This window comes from Hemitrygon akajei, chromosome 20, assembly GCF_048418815.1.
Source record: "Hemitrygon akajei chromosome 20, sHemAka1.3, whole genome shotgun sequence".
In the NCBI taxonomy this organism is placed as follows: Eukaryota; Metazoa; Chordata; class Chondrichthyes; order Myliobatiformes; family Dasyatidae; genus Hemitrygon; species Hemitrygon akajei.
In genome coordinates, this window is record NC_133143.1 from 13,143,619 (window position 1) to 13,169,031 (window position 25,413).

General features: G+C 39.4%; 2 protein-coding genes across 4 annotated transcripts in view; both read left to right on the forward strand.

Moving 5' to 3' along the window:
* znf622 (zinc finger protein 622) overlaps nt 1-8,267 on the forward strand; it is a 35,045-nt gene extending 26,778 nt beyond the window's left edge. For all 3 annotated transcript variants that reach the window (XM_073023871.1, XM_073023872.1, XM_073023870.1), the window contains 2 exons: nt 4,549-4,692; nt 6,292-8,267. In XM_073023871.1, coding sequence (XP_072879972.1) covers nt 4,549-4,692; nt 6,292-6,425 — 278 coding nt within the window. In that variant the 3' untranslated portion in view covers nt 6,426-8,267. The remainder of the gene's footprint in view (nt 1-4,548; nt 4,693-6,291) is intronic.
* A 1,499-nt stretch (nt 8,268-9,766) lies between these two features.
* LOC140713588 (E3 ubiquitin-protein ligase MARCHF11-like) overlaps nt 9,767-25,413 on the forward strand; it is a 59,012-nt gene continuing 43,365 nt past the window's right edge. Inside the window, exons 1-2 of the mRNA XM_073023873.1 lie at nt 9,767-14,564; nt 17,332-17,487. Coding sequence (XP_072879974.1) covers nt 14,241-14,564; nt 17,332-17,487 — 480 coding nt within the window. The 5' untranslated portion in view covers nt 9,767-14,240. The remainder of the gene's footprint in view (nt 14,565-17,331; nt 17,488-25,413) is intronic.

Below are 25,413 nucleotides of genomic sequence, written 5' to 3' on the forward strand. Positions count from 1 at the left end.
GTGTCTATATTATTTGATTAGTTTTCTCTTGTCCTTTATCCCAACTGTTTCCTTCATTCTTACGAAGCAATGGTTTGATTATAGTTTGTTGAATCTGTATTCATGCTTTTTACATACACTACACCAAGGTTAACCATATAACCATATAACAATTACAGCATGGAAACAGGCCATCTTGGCCCTTCTAGTCCGTGCCAAACGCTTACTCTCACCTAGTCGCACCGACCTGCACTCAGCCCATAACCCTCCATTCCTTTCCTGTCCATATACCTATCCAATTTTACTTTAAATGACAATATCGAATCTGCCTCTACTACTACTACTGGAAGCTCGTTCCACACAGCTACCACTCTCTGAGTGAAGAAGTTCCCCCTCGTGTTACCCCTAAACTTTTGCCCCTTCTTAACTCACGTCCTCTTGTTTGAATCTCCCCTACTCTCAATGAAAAAAGCCTATCCACGTCAACTCTATCTATCCACCTCACAATTTTAAATACCTGTATCAAGTCCCCCCTCAACCTTCTACGCTCCAAAGAATAAAGACCTAACTTGTTCGACCTTTCTTGGTAACTTAGGTGCTAAAACCCAGGTAACATTCTAGTAAATCTTCTCTGTACTCTCTCTATTTTGTTGACATCTTTCCTATAATTCAGTGACCAGAACTGTACACAATACTCCAAATTTGGCCTCACCAATGCCTTGTACAATTTTAACATTACCTCCCAACTCCTGTACTCAATGCTCTGATTTATAAAGGCCAGCATACCAAAAGCTTTCTTCACCACCCTTATCCACATGAGATTCCACCTTCAGGGAACTATGCACCATTATTCCTAGATCACTCTGTTCTACTGCATTCTTCAATGCCCTACCATTTACCATGTATGTCTATTTTGATTAGTCCTACCAAAATGTAGCACCTCACACTTACCAGCATTAAACTCCATCAGCCATCTTTCAGCCCACTCTTCTAACCGGCCTAAATCTCTCTGCAAGCTTTGAAAACCTACTTCATTATCCACAACACCACCTATCTTAGTATCATCTGCATACTTACTAATCCAATTTACAACCCCATCATCCAGATCATTAATGTATATGACAAACAACATTGGACCCAGTACAGATCCCTGAGGCACATCACTAGTCACCGGCCTCCAACCTGACAAACAGTTATCCACCACTACTCTCTGGCATTTCCCATCCAGCCACTGTTGAATCCATTTTACTACTTCAATATTAATACCTAATGATTGAACGTTCCTAACTAACCTTCCATGTGGAACCTTGTCAAAGGCCTTACTGAAGCCCATATAGACAACATCCACTGCTTTACCCTTGTCAACTTTCCTAGTAACCTCTTCAAAAAATTCAATAAGATTTGTCAAAAATGACCTTCCACACACAAATCCATGATCAGTGTTCCTAATCAGACCCTGTCAATCCACATGATTATATATACCATCTCTAAGAATACTTTCCATTAATTTACCCACCACTGACGTCAAACTGACAGGCCAATAATTGCTAGGTTTACTCTCAGAACCTTTTTTGAGCAATACGCCAATCCTCCGGCACCATCCCCGTCTCTAATGACATTTGAAATATTTCTGACAGAGCCCCTGCTATTTCTACACTAACCTCCCTCAATGTCCTAGGGAATGTTCTGTCAGGACTGGGAGATTTATCCACTTTTATATTCCTTAAAAGCGCCAGTACTTACTCCTCTTTAATCATCATAGTTTCCATAACTACCCTACTTGTTTCCCTTACCTTACACAATTCAATATCCTTCTCCTTAGTGATCACCGAAGAAAAGAAATTGTTACAAAATCTCCCCCATCTCTTTTGGCTCCACACATAGCTGTCCACTCTGATTCTCTAAGGGACCAATTTTATCCCTCACTATCCTTTTGCTATTAATATAATTGTAGAAACCTTTCGGATTTATTTTCACCTTACTTGCCAAAGCAACCTCGTATCTTTTAACATTCTTTATATTCTTCGAGCACCTCATTTACTCCATGCTGCCTATATTTATAGTAGATATCTCTCTTTTTCTGAACCAAGTTTCCAATATCCCTTGAAAACCATGGCTCTCTCATACTTTTAACCTTTCCTTTCAACCTAACAGGAACATAAAGATTCCAGACCCTCAAAATTTCACCTTTAAATGGCCTCCATTTCTCTTTTACATCCTTCCCATAAAAAAAATTGTCCCAATTCACTCCTAAATCCTTTTGCATCTGCTCAAAGTTAGCCTTTCTCCAATCAAAAATCTCTACCCTGGGTCCAGTCCTATCCTTCTCCATAATTATATTGGAACTAATGGTATTGTGATCACTGGACCCGAAGTGCTCCCCAACACATACCTCCATCACCTGACCTATCTCATTCCTTAACAGGAGATCCAACACTGCCCCTTCTCTAGTTGGTACCTCTATGTATTGCTGTAAAAAAACTCTCCTGCACACATTTTACAAACTCCAAACCATCCAGCCATTTTACAGTATGGGCTTCCCAGTCTATGTATGGAAAATTAAAATCTCCCACAAACACAACCCTGTGCTTCTACAATTATCTACTATTTCTTTACAAATTTGCTCTTCCAATTCTTGCCCCCCATTAGGTGGTCTATAATACACCCCTATAAGTGTTACTACACCTTTCCCATTCCTCAATTCCACCCAAATAGCTTCCCTAGACAAGCCCTCTAATCTATCCTGCGAGAGCACCGCTGTAATATTTTCTCTGACAAGCAACGCAACACCTCCCTCTCTTGTCCCTCCGATTCTTTCACACCTGAAGCAACGAAATCCAGGAATATCAGTTACCAATCACACCCCTCCTGCAACCATGTTTCACTAATAGCTACATCATCATATTTCCAGGTATCAATCCATGCTCTAAGCTCATTCACCTTTCTTACAATGCTCCTAGCATTAAAATAAATGCATTTAAGAAACTCTCCACGTCTTACTCTCTGTTTATCACTAACGATGCAAACAACTTTACTATCTTTTTCTTCCTTCTCTCATACATCTGTTCTGACACTCTGGTTCCCCTTCCACCCTGTATCTAGTTTAAATCCACTGGAGCCTCTCTGGCAAACCTGCCTGCAAGAATATTTGTCCCCCTCCAGTTTAGATGTAAACTATCCCACCAGAACAGGTCCCACCTTCCCTGGAAAACTGCCCAGTTATATATAAATCTGAAGCCCTTCCTCCTGCACCATGTCTTCAGCCACATATTGATCTGTGCTATCGTACTATTTCTAAACCCACCTGCACAGGGCACTGGTAGAAATCCTGAGATTGCTATACTGGAGGTCCTGTCCTTTAACTTGGCTCCTAGCTCCCTAAATTCACCTTTCAGGACCTCCTCACTCTTCCCACCCATGTCATTGGTCCCTACATGGGCCACGACATCTGGCTGCTCACCCTCTTGAGAATACTGAGAATTCGATCCGAGATATCGCGGACCCTGGCACCAGGGAGGCAACAGACCATCCGGGATTCTCGATCTCTTCCACAGAACCTCTTATCTGTCTCCCTAACTATCAAATCCCCTACCACTACTGCTCTCCTCTTTTCTCTCCTTCCCTTCTGAGCTGAGGGTCCAGTCTCGGTGTCAGAGATGCAACCGCTGCAACTTGTCCCTGGTAGGTCATCTCCATCAACAGTATTCAAAATTGAATACTTATTATTGATGGGAGTGGCCACAGGTTGCTCTATTCATTCGTTCTATTCCCCTTCCCTTTCCTGACAGTCACCCAGCTGTCTCCTTACTCCTAGGGGTGACTATCTCCCTGTAACTCCTGTTTATTTCTGCCTCTGCCTCCCGAATGATCCAAAGTTCATCCAGCTCCAGCTCCAGTTCCCTAACTCGGTCTGTCAGGAGCTGCAGCTGGATGCACCTTTTGCAGGTGGTGTCATCAGAAACAATTGTGCTCGCCCTGACTTCCCACATACTGCAAACGGAGCACTCAACTGCCCTAACTGCTGCCTCCATTACCTACTCCTAAGCTAATTAGATTAATTAAAGGAACTTACCCGGCCTTACCTCACTTAGAGTGAAGCTCGTCTGAAGCCTCTCGAGCCAAAGCCTTCCTACTCTGTCTCCCTCTACTCCGTTGCCCGCTACTACTTGTTAATTGAATCTTAGTACTTAGTGATAAAAAAATACTTAATTTTTGAGACGATGGGTAGAATATGTCAGTGACTTGTATTTTCTAGGTTTGGACCTAAAATATCGACTGCATTAATTGACAGTGTTGGAATTGGTCCTTGATAATGCACTGCAAGTTCAAGAAGGAAATACTAATGCTTTTTAATTAAAAATACTTAAATTTTGAGATGCATTGATGTGGAACACCTGTTAATTTGACTATACTAATTTTGCTGGGGACTAGTCTTGTAAAATCTTTTTTTTTGGGCAGGTAAACAGTACAATTGCACAATTTAAAAATTCTACAAACCCATATAGTGCATCAAACTGAAACATTCATTGCCACTGATTTAACCACCTTTCTTTCTATATTGAATCTCAGGTGCTAGAATTGGTCACCGGTCATTGCTGAGATACTATAAACAACACTTTGGTACCTCTAGAGCAGTGGCTATGACTGGAACTCGTCATGTCCTGGGAAGATTGCTGCAGCAGTACAAGGCCCTTGGTTGGACAAGTGAGACTGGTAGGTGTCTTCATTCCTCCTGTGCAGTAATTTCAATCTTTTGCTCTTTTCAGCCATGAAAACTCTAAGCTATTGTTTATGGATGTATCTTTCAGAAATTATTCACTGTCCACCTTGAAGTAATCAATAGAGATATGACTTTTCTGTTGTATGGTTAGTTACTGCCTATTATGCTGCTGGCATTTAGGGAAGCAATGAAGTTGTTTCCACAACAATTTTTTTGACCAGTCAGGGTTGTTAACCTTGAGCTGAACCCCCAAACCTGGAGGACTGGTGGATCACTCACAGCCTGCGCTCTAGCCTTTGACCTGTTTGGCAAGGGTGACCCTACCAAGAGTCAAAGCACAAGGCCCTCACTCCAGTCAGCATAGCTCTCCTAGTCATTGAGGCATGCAAGCCTCCAACACCTATGATAAGTTTGTGTTCATCTTGGAGATTTCCATTGTATAAATCATATAAAATGTTAATGAGGTCATTCAGACCAAGCAACACACAAAAAGAGAAAATCAGCAGGTCAGGCAGCATCTAGGAGAGAAATGACTTGATGTTTTGTTCAAGACTTTTGATATGAACTGAAAGATAGAGGTGAGATAGCCAGTACGAAAGGGTGCAGTTAGGTGATAGATGGATCCAATTGAGAAGGGGTGAAAGACATGGGGGAAGGGAGAATGGAAATCGTGACAGAGGGTGGGAGGTGATAGGTGGAAGTGACAAAGGCTGAAGTAGTCTTCTAACATGTATACTACTACCTTATGTTTTGCCATTCTATCAACTTCATCTCATCCTTTTAACGTAGCTCTGACTCCTTTTCCTTCATCCAGTTACCTACCTGCTTGCTGAGCTGTGTGTGATTTCTGTCCTACATCAGATAGATCTCACAGCGCTAATAATAACAAGATGTTAATTTTGTTAAGTGCAGGAAGATGGGCTCATAAACAATGTAATTAAATCATGCCTTCCATTAAATAATCACCAAGAGTATATTTGCAACCTGAATAAATAATTTCCTTTTTCCATGACAGTGAGCTACTCCAATAGAGAAGGCATCTATCACAATACTCAACTATTGACTTTCTCAGGATAATGTATTGTATTTTGTTAACCTTATGTGTTGCAATCTTGTGTGTATATTACGTAAGTGACTAGTAATTTGAGCTGAGTGAGGGGGGTGGAAGCTATCTTTGTTAAGGAGTACATTAAATCTGAGATATTTTGTTTCATTTAAGAATGCTTGCTATTGGTTCGGAATGTTGTTCGCTTCAATTGTTTGCATGACTTGTATTTTTTTTCCTCTTGTGCGTAGAGTGTTAGTCTTTTTATTGTTATTCCTTTTTTTCATTAATTGGGTTCTTTTGAGTTTCTTGCTTTGTGGCTACTTGTGAGCAAACAAATCTCAAGATTGTATAATTTATACATTCTTTGAAATTATATTTACTTGAATCTATTAGTGATACTTGTATTCCTAGTAGCTGCTTAGACAGATAATTACCTAAATTTCTTCAGAGAATTAATTAAATTTCTGAGGTGTTTCCGAATGTGTGGTAATGGTGTAACAAACTCTAAGTTTACCTGATCAGCTGTTGTTTCTTCCTTTATTAGCTAAAGAAGCATCACAGAGAAAGGAGCGTGATATGCAGTATGTGCAAAGAATGAAATCCAAGTGGATGCTAAAGACAGCAATGTCCAACAATGCAACAAAGCAGATGCACTTTAGACCGCAAGTTATATTCTAGAAACTGGACTGTAGTTATCAGGTTGATGATGAGATGATATCAACACAAATAATTAACTGATTTTTCAAGTTGCATTGTGGGGTGATTTGTGTATTTTTGATTCTTTAACGCATCACTTTCAGATCTTAAAATGTTGGTAATTGTAAAACCTCAAACCATATCCTTTAACTTGTGTTCTACAGCATGCTGCTTATTGTAATTCAACTCAATTTTAATACAAAATAAATGTTCCGTATTGTACATGCCATAATATAGCTGTATAAAATCTGGAACTCCAAAAGTAATGACGTTTAAATGAGCAACTAATATAGTCCTGCTCTATTACATTTGTATCTTTTCTAATTACATGTTAAAGTTTATTATCTCTCTGCATCTTTTACTCTTAAGGTAACTCATAGTATAAGTGTGTCATTGTAATTGAAACAACCCATGAACAAATATCTAAGCAGAAATCATCTATTTCACTGATAAATATTCTCCCCCGCCCCATCCTATAAACTTACTGGGTTCATGCTGGTGCATGATTTCAAATGTTCCATCTTTACCCTAGCACTTTCTTCAGGTTGTCATTGATTAAATTCTTTCTGGGCTGTGAACTGCATCTCTGAGCCCCAGCCTTTCAATAATGATTTACTAGGGTAGAAATGAGTAATAAGGACCTTGGTGAATTTCTTTACTATTCTATTCCAGTTTATTTAGTCAGTTTGTAGCCATTCAGTCACTTCTTGTTTCATCAACTGGATTACAGTTTACCAGAAAAACATCAAGTTGTATCTGTAAAAAAGCAAATTGCTGTTTCAAATTTGGTCTTTCATTAGAGCTTGGTAGTTTTGATACAAACCAAAATTGTTGAATTCTAAGTTAAAATCTGAGGACTTGGTCAGAAAGATAAGCTGCCAATCCCCAAACTTTGTAAGAGGCCAAATGGAGATGGGAGTGTAACAGAAAATTAAAATGACATACAGTTGTAGGCTCAGGGTCTCCACTTGGTTTCTCAGCAGCTAGGGAAAGAAGAAATAGCTGATGTTATGGGCCAAGACCCTTCATTAGGACTCTGTTCTCAGTCCTAAATGTCAACTGTTTATTCCCCTCCATTGATGCTGCCTGACCTATGTGTGCTCAAGATTTCCAGCATCTGCAGAATCCATCTGGGTTCTTCCTTTTCCCTTTGTGGGTAAGTCTGGAACTCTTGCATTAACTGTAAACCTTTTTATTGTTGCTGCCTTCCAAGACAAATGACAACTACTACAAAATACTGTGAAGGCAGAACTCAACAATACAGCCATGACTAATGTAAACAAATTTAAGCTCCAGATTCAAGGAGGCAATGCAGAGGTGGGTGGTAAAGTTGACTCCTGTGTGAAGGCATTGACACGTGAAGAGAGACTGAACAGGTTGAACCTATACTCATTTGAATGAGAGCTGGCATTCTTGCCACATTTAAGTTTTTAAGGCAGGAGACCGTATCACTGGGGCAAATTTCCTCCAGTGAGGTTACCTAGGGAGCATACTTTCAGACCTGTTGATTGGCCCATTTAAGAAACATCAGTATGAATTTCTTCACTGAGGGTTATGAATTTTGGATTCTGATCTAGAGGTTGCTGCTTCTAAAGATGCTGCAAACACAATTAATTGAGGCTTTCAAAAGAAAATAGTTGTCCAGAAAGTGCAGGTGAATGCTTCAGGAAGAGTTAGCGTGGACTTACTTTTAGAGAAAGTTTACTTTGATTCATGGAATGAATGGGATGACTTTTTGAGTAGATTGGTCCTTTACTCATTTGTTAGAAGGTTGAGATCTTATCAAAATATGTGAGAATAAAAATCAAGTTTGATATCACCGAATTCTATTACATGAAGTGTGTTGTTTTGCAGCAGCACTTAAGTGCAAACAGTTAAAAATACTCTGTTACAACAATGTGCAAAAAAAAGGAATAAGATAATGTTCAAGAACCATTTAGAAATCTGATGGTGGAGGGGAAGAAACAGTTCATAAATTATTGAGTGTGGGTCTTCGGGCTCCTGTGCCTTCTTCCTGATGATCGGAATGAGAAGAGGGCATGTCCTGGGTGGTGAGGATCCTTAGTGATGGATAGTGCTTTCTTGAGGCACCACCTCTTAGAGATGTCTTTGATAGTGAGAAGGGATGTACCCCTGTTGGAACTGGTTGAATTTACAACACTCTTCTACCTTTTGTAGTTTTGTGCATTGGAGCCTCCATACCAGGATATGATGTAACCAGTCAGGAAGCATATGTTAGATATAAGAAGCAGGAGGGGCTCATGAGAAATACGGTAGCCAGGAAGGAGCTTAAGAAAGGATTTAGGAGAGCTCAAAGGGGGCATGAGAAGGTCTTGCATGTAGGATTAAGGAGAACCCCAAGGCATTCTTTGTGTGTGTGAAGAACAGGTAGGCTTATTCAGAAAGTCAGAAGGCATGGGATCCAGGGAAGTTTGGCCAGGTGGATTCAGAATTGGCTTGCCTGCAGAAGGCAGAGGGTCGTGGTGGAGGGAGTACATTCAGATTGGAGGGTTGTGACTAGTGGTGTCCCACAAGGATCTGTTCTGGGACCTCTACTTTTTGTGATTTTTATTAACTACCTGGATGTGGGGGTAGAAGGGTGGGTTTGCAGACGACACAAAGGTTGGTGGTGTTGTAGATAGTGTAGAGGATTGTCGAAGATTGCAGAGAGACATTGATAGGATGCAGAAGTGGGCTGAGAAGTGGCAGATGGTGTTCAACCCGGAGAAGTGTGAGGTGGTACATTTTGGAAGGACAAACTCCAAGGCAGAGTACAAAGTAAATGGCAGGATACTTGGTATTGTGGAGGAGCAGAGGGATCTGGGGGTACATGTCCACAGATCCCTGAAAGTTGCCTCACAGGTAGATAGGGTAGTTAAGAAAGCTTATGGGGTGTTAGCTTTTATAAGTCGAGGGATGGAGTTTAAGAGAAGCAATGTAATGATGCAGCTCTATAAAACTCTAGTTAGGCCACATTTGGAGTACTGTGTCCAGTTCTGGTCGCCTCACTATAGAAAGAATGTGGAAGCATTGGAAAGGGTACAGAGGAGATTTACCAGGATGCTGCCTGGTTTAGAGAGCACGGATTATGATCAGAGATTAAGGGAGCTAGGGCTTTACTCTTTGGAGAGAAGGAGGATGAGAGGAGACATGATAGAGGTGTACAAGATATTAAGAGGAATAGACAGAGTGAACAGCCAGCACCTCTTCCCCAGGGCACCACTGCTCAGTACAAGAGGACATGGCTTTAAGGTAAGGGGAGGGAAGTTCAAGGGGGATATTAGAGGAAGGTTTTTCACTCAGAGAGTGGTTGGTGCGTGGAATGCACTGCCTGGGTCAGTGGTGGAGGCAGATACACTATTGAAGTTTAAGAGACTAATAGACAGGTATATGGAGGAATTTAAGGTGGGGGGTTATATGGGAGGCAGGGTGTGAGGGTTGGCACAACATTGTGGGGAGAAGGGCCTGTAATGTGCTGTACTATTCTATGTTCTATGACAAGAATTAAGGTGGGGCCACTAAAGGATAAATAAGGTAATATGTGCCTGGAGGCTGGGGAGGTCCTAAATGAATACTTGGCTTCAGTATTCACAAGTGAAAAGGACCTTGATCAGGGAGAGGTCAAAATAGAACAGGCCTGTGTGCTGGACAGTGTGGAGATTAAGGAAGTAGTAGTGTTGGATCTTCTTAAAAACATCAAGATCCCCAGGGCTGAATGTAATATACCCCAGGTTTCTGTGGGAAGTGAGTGAAGAGATCACTGGAGCAGTAGCTATGATATTTGAATCCTCTTTGGCTCTAGGGGAGTTGCCAGAGGATTGGAGAATGGCAAATATTGTTTAAAAAAGGTAATAGGGAGAATCCTGGGAACTATAGGCCGGTGAGTCTTGCGTTGGTGGTCTGCAAACTATTCGAAAGGATTCTTAAGGATAGGATCTACGAGCTTTTGGAGAAGTACAGTTTACTCAAGGATAGTCAACATGGCTTTGTGAAGGGAAGCTCGTGCCTCACGAGCCTAATTGAGTTTTTTGAAGAGGTAACAAAATAAATTGATGAGGGTAGGGCGGTAGATGTGGTCTGCATGGACTTTAGCAAGGCATTTGACAAGGTCCCCCATGAGAGACTCATCCAGGAAGTCATGAGGCATGGGATAAGTGGAACCTTGGCTGTTTGGATAAAAAAAAATTGGCTTACAGGAAGAAAGCAGAGGGTAGTTGTGGAAGGAAAGTATTCTGCCTGGAGGTCAGTGACTAGTGGAGTGTTGCAAGGATCTGTCCTGGGACCCTTGCTCTTCATGATTTTTATAAACGACCTGGATGAAGAGGCAGAAGGATGGGTGAGTAAGTTTGCGGATGACACGAAGATTGGAGGAGTTATGGATGGAGCTGTAGGTTGTCAAAGGTTACAAGAGGATATAGACAGGATGCAGAGTTGGGCAGAAAAGTGGTAGATGGGAGTTCAATCCAGATAAGTGTAAGGTGATGCATTTTGGAAAGACAAACCAGAAGGCTGAGAACAGGGTTAATGGTCGGTTACTTAAAGAGTGTGGATGAACAGAGGGACCTTGGGGTTCAAATCCATACGTCCCTCAAGGTCGCTGCACAAATTGATCTATGGTATGCTAGGCTTCATTGAGTTCAAGAGTAGAGAGGTCATGTTGCAACTCTACAAATCTCTGGTGAGACCACACTTAAAGAGTATTGTGTTCAGTTCTGGTCACCTCATTATAGGAAGGATGTGGAAGCTATGGAGAGGGTGCAGAGGGGATTTACCAGGATGTTGCCTGGATTGGAAAACAAGCCTTATGAAGCAAGGTTAGTAGAGCTGGAAGTTTTCTCTTTGGAGCGTAGAAGGATGAGAGGGGACTTGATAGAGGTCTACAAGATTATGAGAGGCATAGATAGGGTGGATAGCCAGTACCTGTTTCCCAGGGCATGAATAGCAAACACCAGAGGGAATATGCACAAAGTTAAGGGAGGGAAGTTTTGTGAGACATCAGAGATAAGTTTTTTATGCAGAAGGTTGTTGGTGCCTGGAATGACTTGCACTTGATGGTGGTGGAGGCTAAAACATTAAGGGTTTTTAAGAGCCTCTTGGGCAGGCACATGGATGAAAGAAAAATAGAGGGTTACGGGGTAGTGTGGGTTTAGTACTTTTTTAAAGGAAAATATGGGTCGGCACAACATCGAGGGCTGAAGGGCCTGTAGTGTGCTGTAGTATTCTAGTGTGCTAATGCTCTCCACCATACACCTATAGAAATTTGCAAATCTTTGACATACGAAATCTCAAATTCTTAAGGAAGTAGCTGCTCGTATGCTTTCTTTGATATTGCATTAATGTGTTGAGTCCAAGAGAGATCCTCCAAGATGACTCCCAGAAACTTGAAGCTGCTCACTCTTCAATGAGGATTGGTGTGTGTTCTCCTGCCTTCCCATCCTGGAGTCCACAATCAAATCCTTGGTCCTACTGACATTAAATGCAATGTTGTCATTGTGAAACCACTCAAACTATATCACCTCTGTTTGGCTTCTGAGATTTTATCAACCACAATACTGTCATCTGTGAATCTATAGATAGTGCTTTGACCTGTGCTTAGTCACATTGTCATGAGTGTAGAGAGAGCAGAGACGTGTGCCTGCATTGATTTTAAGATTTTCTCTGATCCAGATGAGTAAGTTAGTGATCCAGTTGCAGATGGAAATACAAAGGCTCAGGGTTTTGAAGATTTTATTTTGTGGTTGTCTGGGTGCTCCAAATCAGATTGAAGAGTCTGAGATTGCAACTGTTGCAAACCTGTTGTGATTGGTGAACTACAGCAGATCCAGGTTCTTGCTCAGACAGGCGTTAATTCTAGTCATAATCAATCTCTCAAAGCACTTCATCACGGTAGATGTGCTACTAGGTAATAGTCATTATGGCAGTTTACCCTGCTCTTCTTGGACACTGATTGCTCCCCATTTGAAGCATGTGGAACCTCAGACTGTAGCAGTGAGCTTGAAGAGGTCCTTGCACACTCCAGCCAGTTGGTTGGCACAGGTTTTCAGAATCTAGCCAGGTACACTGTCCGAGTCTGATGCCTTACGAGCAGGGGTTCACAACCTGAGGTCCATGGCATAAAAAAGGTTGTGAGGGTGTAACATAGTGGTTTCTTTTCATTTATTGGGGAATGAAGAGCTGGGCAGAGGGAGTGGGTATAGGTAGAAGGCATCATTTCAGATTAACGAGTTGTCTGTTCCAGATGGAGATAACCAATTCTTTACCCCCAGAGAAATGAGAAGGTTGTATCATTTTAATAGATTCAACACCAGCAAAGTTAAATTTTTCATCTCAGGACATGCAGTTTATGGGTCAATTTGCAAGAAAATGGAGGTGGGTTGGGGGTAAGGGAGATGACATCAGCTATGATCTTAGTGAAAGGCCAAGCAAACTTGAGGGACTAAATGGGCTTCCTCCATGTTTCTTGTGTGCATAATTTTAAAGGTATAAATGCAAGTTATTATTTTAAATTAGTCACTAATGCTAAACAGGTACTATGGTACTTTTCTGCTGACATTCAATCCTAATAACTAACTGAAGCTAGCTGACCTAAATACATCAGGAATACACCATATCATAGTACTAAATCCAGTCTTAGCGATCAAGCACAATTTTCTTAGCCTAATTTGATTTGTAAAGCTTTCCAGTGTTGCTGTAAAAATACTGATGTTTGGCATTCACTGCCTGCATTAAATTTTGCAGGGCTGGTAAGGTTTCTCAGACAGGTGTGAAGGCATGGAAGATTGTGCGTACTGTACAATGTTGAGTGGAGACACACCATGAGTGTAGTATTGAAGAATTTGAAGTTGAAATAGGAAACATCCCACTCTACTAGACTAATCTCTCAACAAAGGAAGGACAGAGGGTGGTTAGAGGACAGATGAAGCATTTTGAGGAGTTGAGAGGAAAGTGTAGGGCAAGGAAGCAGCCATTTGGACAAGAGGCAAAGGGATGGTTGCTAGGGGCTAGTAAGAAATTATATGGATCTGGTGACTATAGGGAGTTCACAATTTCAATTGTGATGGATTTGATGTAACTTGTAGAGGTACTTATGGGGATGATGAATTATGAAGACCAGACAAAAGTGAAATTGGTTATGAGGATAAATGGATTAATGGGAAGAGTGTGAGAAATGTAGAGGGAAAAAGCTAAGGCAGGGACGTGGATTACGAGAATCATGGAAGAATGTGGAGAAGATCATGACGATTGAGGAATGTTTTGGGGGTCAGCGATTATTACTGGGCATGGGGGAGGATGTTGTAAAGGGGAATAAGGGGTAGGAGGTCTTGGGGATATAGAAGGAGAGGATTATGAAGACTGAGTGTATAGGGTATGTATTTATGAGGGTTCGGGAGTTAGGGTATAGAGGGCCTGGGGATTTGTTGGGGGGAGTGAAAAGACCGAGCGAGCCGGGTCTCGCGAGCCCAGTCACCACCAACCGCCCCCCACCCCCGCCCGCGCCTCTTGTGACGAAACAATGGTAACCGGGCTCGTGCTGAATCGCCACTCGAGCCCCAAGTGGCGGGTTCCGGACGCGAGGCACCAGTGTGACACGGACTCCCTCCGCACCTTGAAGATCTGAACCGGGCGAGGCGAAACTGTCCGCTCCAACTGCCGCCCGCTCACCCCGTGTGTCACCCGTTCCCTTCGCTGCCTGCCGGCTCTCCGTGACGGGCGGCCCCGGGCCCCGCCTTCCTGCTGCACGCGTTTCTGACTAACCTTCCCCACTCCACTCCCCTGCCCCTTTCAGGCCCCAGCGCCATGAGCCATCGATCGCCACTCCAACTGCAGCAGCGGGAAGAGAGGAACGGCAACAAGCCTCTGCCGGCAGCACCTTCCACCGTCCGGAGCTCCAACACGAGCCCGGATGGGGGCGCTCTCGACGGAGGGTCACGAACGGTCGTTCTCGGAGAGGACGACGAGGAGGGGGGGACAAGCGGCGGGCTGGACCGGGAGGAGGGGCGGACCTGCGATCTCCCGAGCCCGGCCGCCAACGACGCTGAATCGGTATGCAGCAGCAACGGCAGCTGCCGCAATGGAGGCATTACTCCCACCTGCAGGATCTGCTTCCAAGGCTCCGAGCAGGTAAGGGGCAGCGGAAGGAGGTCGCTCCCCAAACCGCGCACCATGCTACTCTTGCTAAACTAGCCAACAGTGCTTGTGCAGGCAGTGCAGTGTCCGGCAGGCTGTATCGGTTTGTACGTGGACATTTCCCGCTCAAAATGCAACTTCATTCATAAAATTACCAACGAATGAGCTGCATCCTACACTCGAGCATTGCAGTTGTTTTATTATATGGTTCTATGAGCTTGTGGAACAATCGGGAAATGTTGCATTTTAACATATTAGCCACATATACCTGTGTGGCTGGATGCACTTTGCAATGAGGATCGGCTCAGAAGTCGGTTTCAGCACCCTGGTCAGCGTCGCCTGTTCGGCTCTCCACGCTCTTTATAGTGGCAGGAAATCTTCCTCCGCTCAGCAAAAGGTTCTGTAAAGCTACACAGCGAGCAAACTCTGCTTTTTCCATTAATAAATAACAGTTAACTAGGAACAATTTTCAGAATTCTGCAAGGGAATCGCTGTTGGATTATTACACCCGCGCTGTGCTTATTTGGAGGTGTAAAATATTAATATTATAGTTACTTCTACAAATTTAATGGAGTTTCAGACTTGGTATGAAATGTTATAATTTTAGTTCCGATATTATAATGTAATGTTTTTATATAAAAATAAAACACGACCGTTTTATGGACAACATATTTCCATCCTTATGTTACTCAGGCTGACTATGACGTAATAGTATTTAAAAAGCCCTCTGTTTAAATTTGAGCGAAACAAGAAGCCGGAAAACACTGATTATCAAAAACAAAGCAGAACTGGAAAAACCAAAGCAACAAGCAACAATTGTTATTCAGAATAACGAATTTGGTACCTTATTGGAAGCGTGTTATAGAATACGGGGAGGGGAAAGAAAGTTGTTAGATTAGAAATAAAATACATAAACAATGAAGCTACAATAAGGAGGAAATTTGATTAACTAGTGAGATACAATCTTTAGCTAGACAAACATAATGGAATTTTATTGGTGATGCTGATGCAATGGTTTTTGGATGTTGTCAGTGTGTGTTCTGTCCACTAAACATCTTCAGCATAGTATATGAAATAATCTTACAAAAATCAGAAAAGTTATTTTAAAATATATGGGTATAATAAGGGAGTATAATCTCAATAGATCAACGTGTTCAAAATTAAGAGGGAAACAATTCTTGATTGGTAAGTTATGAATAAGGAAACAAATGTACAATCATGTGGAAAACAGAATAAGCTGTGATTGTAGATAGTGCTGTCACAGCATTAGAAACGAGGAGCTGGAGGAACTCAGCAGGTCAGGATGTATTTGCGGGGAGAAATGGTCAGCCAACACTTTGGGTTGATACCCTTCATTTGGACTGAAAGATAGAGGGGAAAGGAGTGGAGCAAGAACTGGAAAGCAATAGGTGGATCTAGGCAAGGAGAGATGATAAGCAGATGGAGAAGGGAGGAGACAAAGTAGCAACAGAGACTGGGAGATGATAAGTAGAGGTAACAAAGGGCTGCAGATGATAGAATCTGATAGGAAGGGAAACTAGAACATGGAATGAAATAATGGGGGTAGGAACGGCAGATGGGAACCATAGGGGGAGGAGTGTCTGGTGATGGGCAGATGGAATAGGAAAGAATAGGGTGATGGACTGCTGGGTAGGTGTAGGAGAAACTGGGTAGATCAGGAGGACAGAACATGAAGATGGGGTGCGGGGAAGAATTCTGTGCTTATGCCATTGGATTGTAGTCTACCCAGATAGTTACTCTGTGACAAAAGGAATATTCTATGCAAGTAAATTTCACGACGTATAAAACAAACAGGATCCAACAAAGAGAACTTATACCAACACATCTATTAACTGGGGGATACAATGGTTATTGAATAGGTAAATAACAATAATTAAGAAGTAGAACTGTTCAGCTTTTTGATGTGGATTTTTAATTCAATTGCTTTATGTACATGGCAGATAGGCCACAATCCCAGAAATGTCCCATAGCAAGAACCTAATGTATCCAAAACTCTGCAAAGTGTGCAAGCATGAGGTGATTTAATTTTTCAGCAGGAGTTTAAATAATTTAAATAACTCTTTTTACAGAGACACATTCAATACACATACACAGAAAAGTATGCATAGGGTATTGTATACACTCCTGATTTTCAGGATAAGTTCACTTTTAGCAAGGAAGCTGCCTGATTTATAAAGAATTCTAAGCAATTAGGCAATCAGGAATTCAGCACGTAGAAGAACAAAAGTGACCAAATGGAAATTTATTCTCTTGTATATAGTCAATGGATTGTAAATAACCAAACCATAGTTCATGTTGATCACAAATTGCAGACCTCTTATTGATTGGAAACATTATGTCAGTTTCTGTTTCTACATATGTTCCCGGCCTACTGAGTATTTGCAGGATTTTCTTTTGCTATTGTAGATTCCTAGCATTTACATCTTTTGAACTGATAGCAAAAAATTACTTTATACTGTACTTATTTGTCAATTTAACTAAAATAATGAGAAAAGAGAATGGGAGGATTCCCGTTTGTTTTCTATCAGTCTTTAAAACCAAGTGGGAATGAACATATGCAATGTAAGTGACACAAATACTGTCCTCAAAACATACTTAAAACCATATTTTGAGAATCAAGTGAAACCTGAAGATATGTTTTGTGTATGGGGTTATCTGTATAATATATGTTGGCTGATGTTAACCACATTGTAATTTGATAAACCTTCAATCAACTTTGCTTTCCTTTTGTACCTCCAAGGGTGAATTGCTGAGTCCCTGCCGATGTGACGGCTCAGTGCGCTACTCCCACCAGCCATGCCTTTTGAAGTGGATTAGTGAAAGAGGATCATGGAGTTGTGAAATTTGCTGTTACAGATACCATGTGGTAGCAATAAGAATGAAAAGACCGTGCCAGGTAAAGAGTCATCTTACCAAATACCTTCATTAATAAAGTCCTCTCCAATCTGAAGGCTTAAATTTCTGTGCAGTAGTTCAGGAAGCCTTATCCCAATAATAGTCTATCATAGTAACAGAGGTTCATGCGCCAGTTATAACAGAACAGCTTTAATGTCGAGCAAACTTTATTGTAAGGGTTCATGTGATGACATTGTTGAGCTAGCTGAGTTATCCCAAATATTAAGAGCAAGCTTGCAAGTATTGCATCACATGTTTGGATTCTGTTCTGTTTACAGTAAGGTGCAAACTGAGCAATTATTAATGACCCGTTAATTCAGCCAGTGTATTTTTTTGTGGTGTGTTATTCATTCAGGGAATGTTTGATTCTCTAGCATCCAAACTGCCTATGAACTAAGTGACTTGCTAAGTTACAAACAAGAGAAGATCTGCAGATGCTGCAAATCAAAGTAATATGCACGAAGTACTGGAGTAACTCAGCAGGCCGGGCAGCATCTATGGAAACGAGTGAACAGTTAACATTTTGGGCCGAGTCCCTTCATCAGGACTGACAAAAAGAGATGAGAAGTCAGAGTAAGAAGGTGGGGGGAGAGAAGGAAGACATACAAGGTAGTAGGTGATAGGTGAAACTGGGAGGGGGAGGGTGGAGCAAAGAGCTGGGAAGTCAATTGGCAAAAGAGATAAAGGGGGAACTCTGACAGGAGAGGACAGAAAACCATAGAGGAAAGGGAAGGGAGAGGAGCACCAGAGGGAGATGATGGGAAGGTAAAGGGATAAAGTGAGAGAGGGAAATGGGAATGGGGAAGGGGATGCTATTACCGGACATGCTAAGTTATTGTAGCGTAAAAAGTCATCATGTTGCTATTTTTCTTAAGAGACATATGGGCCAGAGAAGATCATGAGAAAAGTATTGAACAGGTTTTAATACCAATTTGGTAGATATTTTGTTCGTGTGATTATAAATTTATCACAGTTAACAGTTGCAATTAAAGTAAATATCAACATGTTAAATTTTAATTCTTTACTCACACCTGTTGATATGAAATAAATAACATTAATAATAAACAGGTCAGTAGGAGACGCTCATGGAGTGAGCACTGTTTCAGATTCGCTCCATAACCTTTACTTTTTTTAACCTATGATCACCCTTATTTAAATTACTTTTACCTACACCAAAAGATTCTTGCTACTTTTTTGGACTTATCTTTAAGAGTTTATTGTGAATTTTGAAGAAATGAATACAGAAATGGCTTTGAGATCTAAAGGGCGAGACCCTGGGAAAGATTCTAACGGGAACGGAAAGAAAAAAAAGACCGATCCTAAGCACACTGAATTGACTTATGAAATGTTATTGGAGGTTTTAAATGAAAAATTTGAAGAACAATGTCAAATTTTCAAACAAGATAAAAAGGCTTTTCAGGATTATATGGATAAGACTGATTCAGTAGTTAACCAGCAGCAAGCTCTAATCGCAACTTTGCAAGAGGACGCTCGGAAGCGAGACTTGATAATCGAAAAACTGGAGCAGAAATGATCTTCGACGATTAAACAGGTGGAAATACTTAAAGCCAAGAGTGTCGACTTTAAAAATCGGTCCAGAAGACAGAACTTACACATACTTGGTTTCCCGGAAGGTATTGAACAAGGGGACCCCTCGAAGTATTTTGCTCAACTTTTAAAGGATGTGTTCCCTTCTGTATTCCCAGACAGTCCTCCGTTACTTGATCGCGCTCACAGAATTATGCGTCGATCACCAAGTGCTTCAGCTAAACCACCGGTTGTAATTGTCCGATTTCATTATGTGCATGTTAAAGAGCAACTTATTCGTGTGGCTCAGCATGTAGGGATGGTCAAATTCCAAGAATTCAATTTTCGATTAGTGGAGGATTTTAGTCCAGAAGTAATGAAGGCAAGGCTTCTTTTTAAACCTCTGATGTCCGAATGTTATGAGAAAAATCTAAAACCTGCGCTCTTATACCTTGCGAAGCTCAGAATCTCGCCACCCAATGCATCACGGCGTGTTTTACGTTCTACATCTGAAGCTAGAAGCTTTCTGAATGAGAACTTCCCTACTGCTGCGGATTCTCATCTCTAATAAATGAGTGATTTTGATGGTTGCAAGATGGTTTTTGTTTCCAAAACCAGATTTTGTTTCTGGCTATTGGTGTAGGTTTACTCTATATTTTATACTCTAGTTAAAGTTTTTTTTTGATGTACTAATCTTTTTATTTTACTTACTTCAATCACTGTACTTTATCTTTGGTCATTATTATTAATCCTTCGAAGGCGAATTTTTTTTACTAAGATGGCGGTTTCTTCTCTAAAATATTTTTGGCTTTTTTTTATTTTGCCATTTTTTTTCTCTCGTCTTCTTCCTATAATGCATTTCTTATCGCAGTTTAAATTTTTTTTTGGTTTGTTTGGGTTTTAACCCGATTTATAAGTTACTAGTGATTATATTCTTTTTGTTTTTTTTACTAGCAATTATATTAAGAAGTTTGGTTTTAGTATAGTGATTATTATTTCTTTAGAGTTTGGGTGGATCTTTTTTATCCTTTATATACGGAGTTGCCTTCTGCTGATATGGGGGTAGATTTAGTTTCATTTCTCTTTCTTCCCAGCCTTTTCCTGGCTGGGGAGGAGTTTTCTCCTCTTGGATGGGGAGTGGGGGGTCTTTTTCTAAATCTTATGATCTTTATATCAGTTTTTTTTTAGTTTTTTCATTTGGGCTGATTTTAAACTACTAAAATGTCCGCGATGTCATCATTTCCGGGTCCGCCCCTTATTTTTGTTCCTCTTCCAGGTGCATGAGTTCATAATTTGGTTAACCTTTTATATACCAAAGGGTTGATTTCAGAAATATGGCTCAGACCATTAATTTTGTCTCTTGGAATACTAATGGCTTAAACCATCTGATTAAACGGAAAAAGATTTTCAAAGTATTCCAAGGACTGAATGCACATATTATTTTTGTACAAGAAACTCATGTGAGGAAAGAGGACAATAATCGTTTTTTTTAGGTTTTGGAGGGGTCAACAGTACCATTCGAATTCGAATGCTAAAGTAAAGGGAGTTTCAATTTTTATTGACTCCTCTATTGCATTTGTCCAACACGATATTTTTTCGGATCCAAATGGTAGATTTTTGTTAATTACTGGGTTACTTTTTAACAAAAAGGTTGCTATGGTTAATGTTTATGCTCCAAATGTGGATTATCCCGATTTTTTAAAGTCCTTATTTACTTCTCTACCTAATCTAAATGAATATGTTAATAATGGGTGGTGACTTTAATTGTTGTTTAAATCCTTTGTTGGACAGATCTATATCTACTCAGACTTTACCTAATAAGTCGGCCACTTATATTAACTCTTTTTTGACTGATAATGGAATTTTTGATACTTGGAGATTTCGGCATTCTAAGGACAAAGAGTTTTCATTTTTCTCACATGTTTATCATTCTTACTTGAGAATTGATTATTTTTTTATTGTCTCTTGTTTTATTCCATCGGTAATTGGTTGTAATTATGATATTATAGCCATCTCTGACCATGCTCCATTAAAACTTTCTATTAAATTTACGGATACAGCTTCTAGTGCTAGACAATGGTGATTTGATTCTACCTTACTGCAAGATCCGGATTTTATTAAATTTATGAAAGAACAGATCGATTTCTTCTTTTCAACTAATTCCATGGATGATATTTCTTGCGGAAAACTTTGGGACACTTTTAAAGCATATATACGTGGACAGATTATCTCCTACTCCGTTGGTCTGAGAAAACGCATTAAGAAGGAAACTCTTTTATTGGTTGATAAAATTAAAGAGATTGACAAGAAATATTCGACTGCTCCTAGTAAGGAGCTTTACAAACAAAGGGTTGAACTTCAAATGGAACATAGTTTATTACTTACATCTTCGATTGAAAATCAATTAATGAAAACCAGATCTGATTTTTATATACATAGTGATAAATCAGGTAAACTGTTAGCTAGTCAATTGAAGAATACTTTGGTTAAACGCCAAATTACTAAGATTCGTCAGCAGAATGGGGATCTGACAGTTAACCATGATGAGATAAACAAATCTTTTCAAGATTTTTATACCTCTCTGTATCATTCTGAATTCCCTCATGATTATAATACCATGTGTGATTTTCTTGGGAAATTGAATTTCCCAAAATTATCATCAGATGATCTTTCAATATTAGAAACTCCTATTACGGATGCAGAAATTAAAGGGGTTATTTCCTCTATGAATTCTGGGAAAGTACCAGGTCCAGATGGGTATACAGTAGAATTTTTAAAATGTTTTTCCTCTACTCTTTCTCCTTGGTTATGCAGGGTTTTTGAAGAAGCAATTAGACTGGGCAATCTGCCACAATCTTTTTATAGAGCTTCCATTTCTTTAATATTGAAGAAAGATAAAGACCCTACTGACTGTGCATCCTATAGACTAATATCCTTATTGAATGTAGATTCCAAGATCTTTTCCAAGTTACTGGCATCCAAGCTGGAGAAGGTATTACCTCAAATTATCTCGGAAGATCAAACTGGTTTTATTAAAAATCGCTATTCTTTTTTCAATGTTAGGAGATTATTGAATATTGTTTATACTCCATCACATAGCACTTCAGAATGTGTCATTTCATTAGATGCGGAGAAAGCATTTGATAGAGTTGAATGGCCATACTTATTTACTGTGCTTGAGAAGTTTAATTTTAGTCCGACATTCATTTCCTGGATTAAACTGATACATCATACTCCAGTAGCCTCGGTGCTTACTAACAATCAAAGATCTCCCTTTTTTCGTTTATTTCGGGGTACTAGACAAGGCTGTCCTCTTAGTCCATTATTATTTGACATTGCTTTAGAACCCTTGGCAATTGCTATCAGAGAATCACAGAACATTTTTGGCATTAATCGTGGGACGGATATACATAAGCTATCATTATATGCAGAAGATTTATTATTATTTATTTCTGATCCTGAGAAATCCATTCCTGCAGTTATATCATTGTTGGCTCAATTTAGTAATTTTTCTGGGTATAAATTAAATCTTAATAAGAGTGAATTGTTTCCTTTAAATAGACAGGTTCCAATTTATGGAAATTTACCTTTTAAATTAGTTAATGACTCTTTTATTTACTTAGGGATTAAAATCACAAAAAACTATAAGGACTTATTTAAGGCTAAGTTTTTTACCCCTAATCGATCAGATTAAATGTTTGTTTACTAAATGGTCACCAGTATCTTTATCTCTGATAGGTCGGATTAATGCTATTAAGATGGTTATTTTACCCAAGTTTTTATATATATTTCAAGCGGTACCAATTTTTATTCCGAAATCTTTTTTTGCTAATGTTGATTCAAAAATTTCCTCATATATATGGCAGATTAAAAATCCTAGATTAGGTAAAAAATATTTACAGAAGGCAAGGAAAGAAGGTGGATTGGCATTGCCTAATTTTAGATTTTATTATTGGGCAGTCAATATCCGATATTTGATATGTTGGTTAAAGGATTGGGATTTAACTTTTAGCCCTCATTGGGTGAACCTGGAAATTAAATCTGTACAAGGATTTTCATTGGGTTCTATTTTAGGGTCTTCTCTTCCCTTTGCTCTTTCTAAATTGCAGAAACAAATTGACAATCTGATAGTTAAACATACTTTACGTATATGGTTTAAATTTCGGAAATTTTTTGGGTTGACTCAGTTTGTTTTAAATATTCCTATTGTATCCAATTGCTTTTTTTATCCTTCTATTATAGACCAAGCTTATTCAGCTTGGAAGACTAAAGGATTACTACGATTTTCTGATTTATTTTTGGATAATTGTTTTATGTCTTTTGAACAATTATCTAATAAATATAATTTGCCTAGATTTCATTTTTTTAGATATTTACAGATTAGGAATTTCTTAAATACTGTACTTCCTACCTTTCCAAATCTTGTGTCTTCAGGTATTTTGGAGAATTTGTTTGAACTAAATCCTTCTCAGAAAGGGCTAATATCAAAACTCTACAATATAATTATGAAGATACATTCAGAGCCCTTCTATAAGATTAAAAATGATTGGGAAAGCGAACTTAACCTTACTATCCCTATTGAGAATTGGGATAAAATTCTTCAATTAGTTAATTCATCATCCATATGTGCTAAACATTCATTAATACAGTTTAAGGTTGTGCATAGGGCTCATATGTCCAAGGATAAATTGGCTCATTTTTATTCCTATATAAATCCTATTTGTGACAGATGTCATTCTGAGATAGTGTCTTTAACTCATATGTTCTGGTCTTGTCCGCTTTTGAAAAAATATTGGAAAGACATTTTTGATATTATTTCAACGGTATTGAACATTGAGTTACAACTTCATCCTATTACTGCAATTTTTGGTTTACCAATGAAGGACTCAGTCCATTTATCCTCTTCTGCTTGTCGAATGATTACATTTCTTACATTAATGGCTAGAAGATCTATTTTGTTGAATTGGAAAGAAATTAATCCTCCTACCGTATTTCATTGGTTTTCTCAAACTATGTTATGTCTAAATTTAGAAAAAATTAGAAGTGTTGTATTTGATACTTCTATTAAATTTGAAAAGATATGGAGACCATTTATTCAATATTTACATATGATGTAATGTGACCCTGTTCCAAGCCTATTTGTTTTTCCAGTTTTGATTTTACATATGTTGAGAGGATCGTAGTTGACGACACTGATGATTTTGTATTTTTGTTTGATATTATAAACAGCCCTTTTTTTCATTTTTCATCCCTTTTTCATTTTTTTCCTTATTAGTTATTAGATTGTTAGATTAGTTTTTCTTGCATACATTTTTTTTTCTTTTTCTCTTTTCTTTTTTTAATATATATTATGATATACCTAGGTTTACCTTGTTTATATGTTACTTGTATCGTCCATGATTTGGGAATACTCATTTATATTGTAACTATTGCTTATGTATTCTTTCATGTTCAGTTGAAATGTGTATGTTTGTAATCCCATTATCTATGTATCAATCTTATTATGTTGATATTGATAATAATAATAAAAAGATTGAAAAAGAAAGAACAATAAACAATTAACATTACCCATTCATCTATTTTGAATTCTATGGACAGCCAGGTGTTGTGAGTTTCAACCACAGCAAGGTTCTAGAAACTGGTGAATAATTTAGACAAAGGGTTCTGTATGGTCCTAAACTCACCATGTTAAACTGCTAACTTGTTAACATGAGCTAATTAAAATTCATTTGATTTTCTGTTGTTATGTATCTCAACCATCACCAATCTTGCTCTGCTGCTGTTCAGTCGTAAACAAAGGAATGTATTATTGATAAAATGAGATTCAAAGATTCAAAGTGCATTTATTATCAAAGAATGTATAAATTATACAGCCTTGAGATTTGTTTGTTTACAGACAGTCGCAAAGCAAGGAACCTGAAAGAGTCCAATTTAAAAAGAAATAAAAGAGCAACCCCTAACGTGCACAGAGAAAGAGAGAGGAAATCATGCAAGCAATAGAAGCGAGCAACAACAACAGAATTCCAAACCAAATCGAGTCCTTAGATCTGGAGCAGTCCGGAGTAGGGCCAAACCACCACAAAGTTCGCAGAAACGAAGTGCAGCAACCGGGGGCAGTTTCACAGCCTCAGAGTCTCACTTAAAATTAGTATGAAGTCCTATTCAGAACCAAAACTAACCTTTAAATCACAGCCAAAGAATGAGTAGCAGTATTGTAAGTAGGCAAATGAGTTTTGAGAAAGGAAGGGAGAGAATGAGTATGAGAGAGCTTGACAGTCTGAAGGATTTGCATTACAACCTAGGTTGGTACCAGTTGAAATTTTATGAACATTAGATTTTCATAATCTCTGATAATTCACCTAGTTTCTGCCAGAGTCTCTCTTTCTGCATCTATGCATTT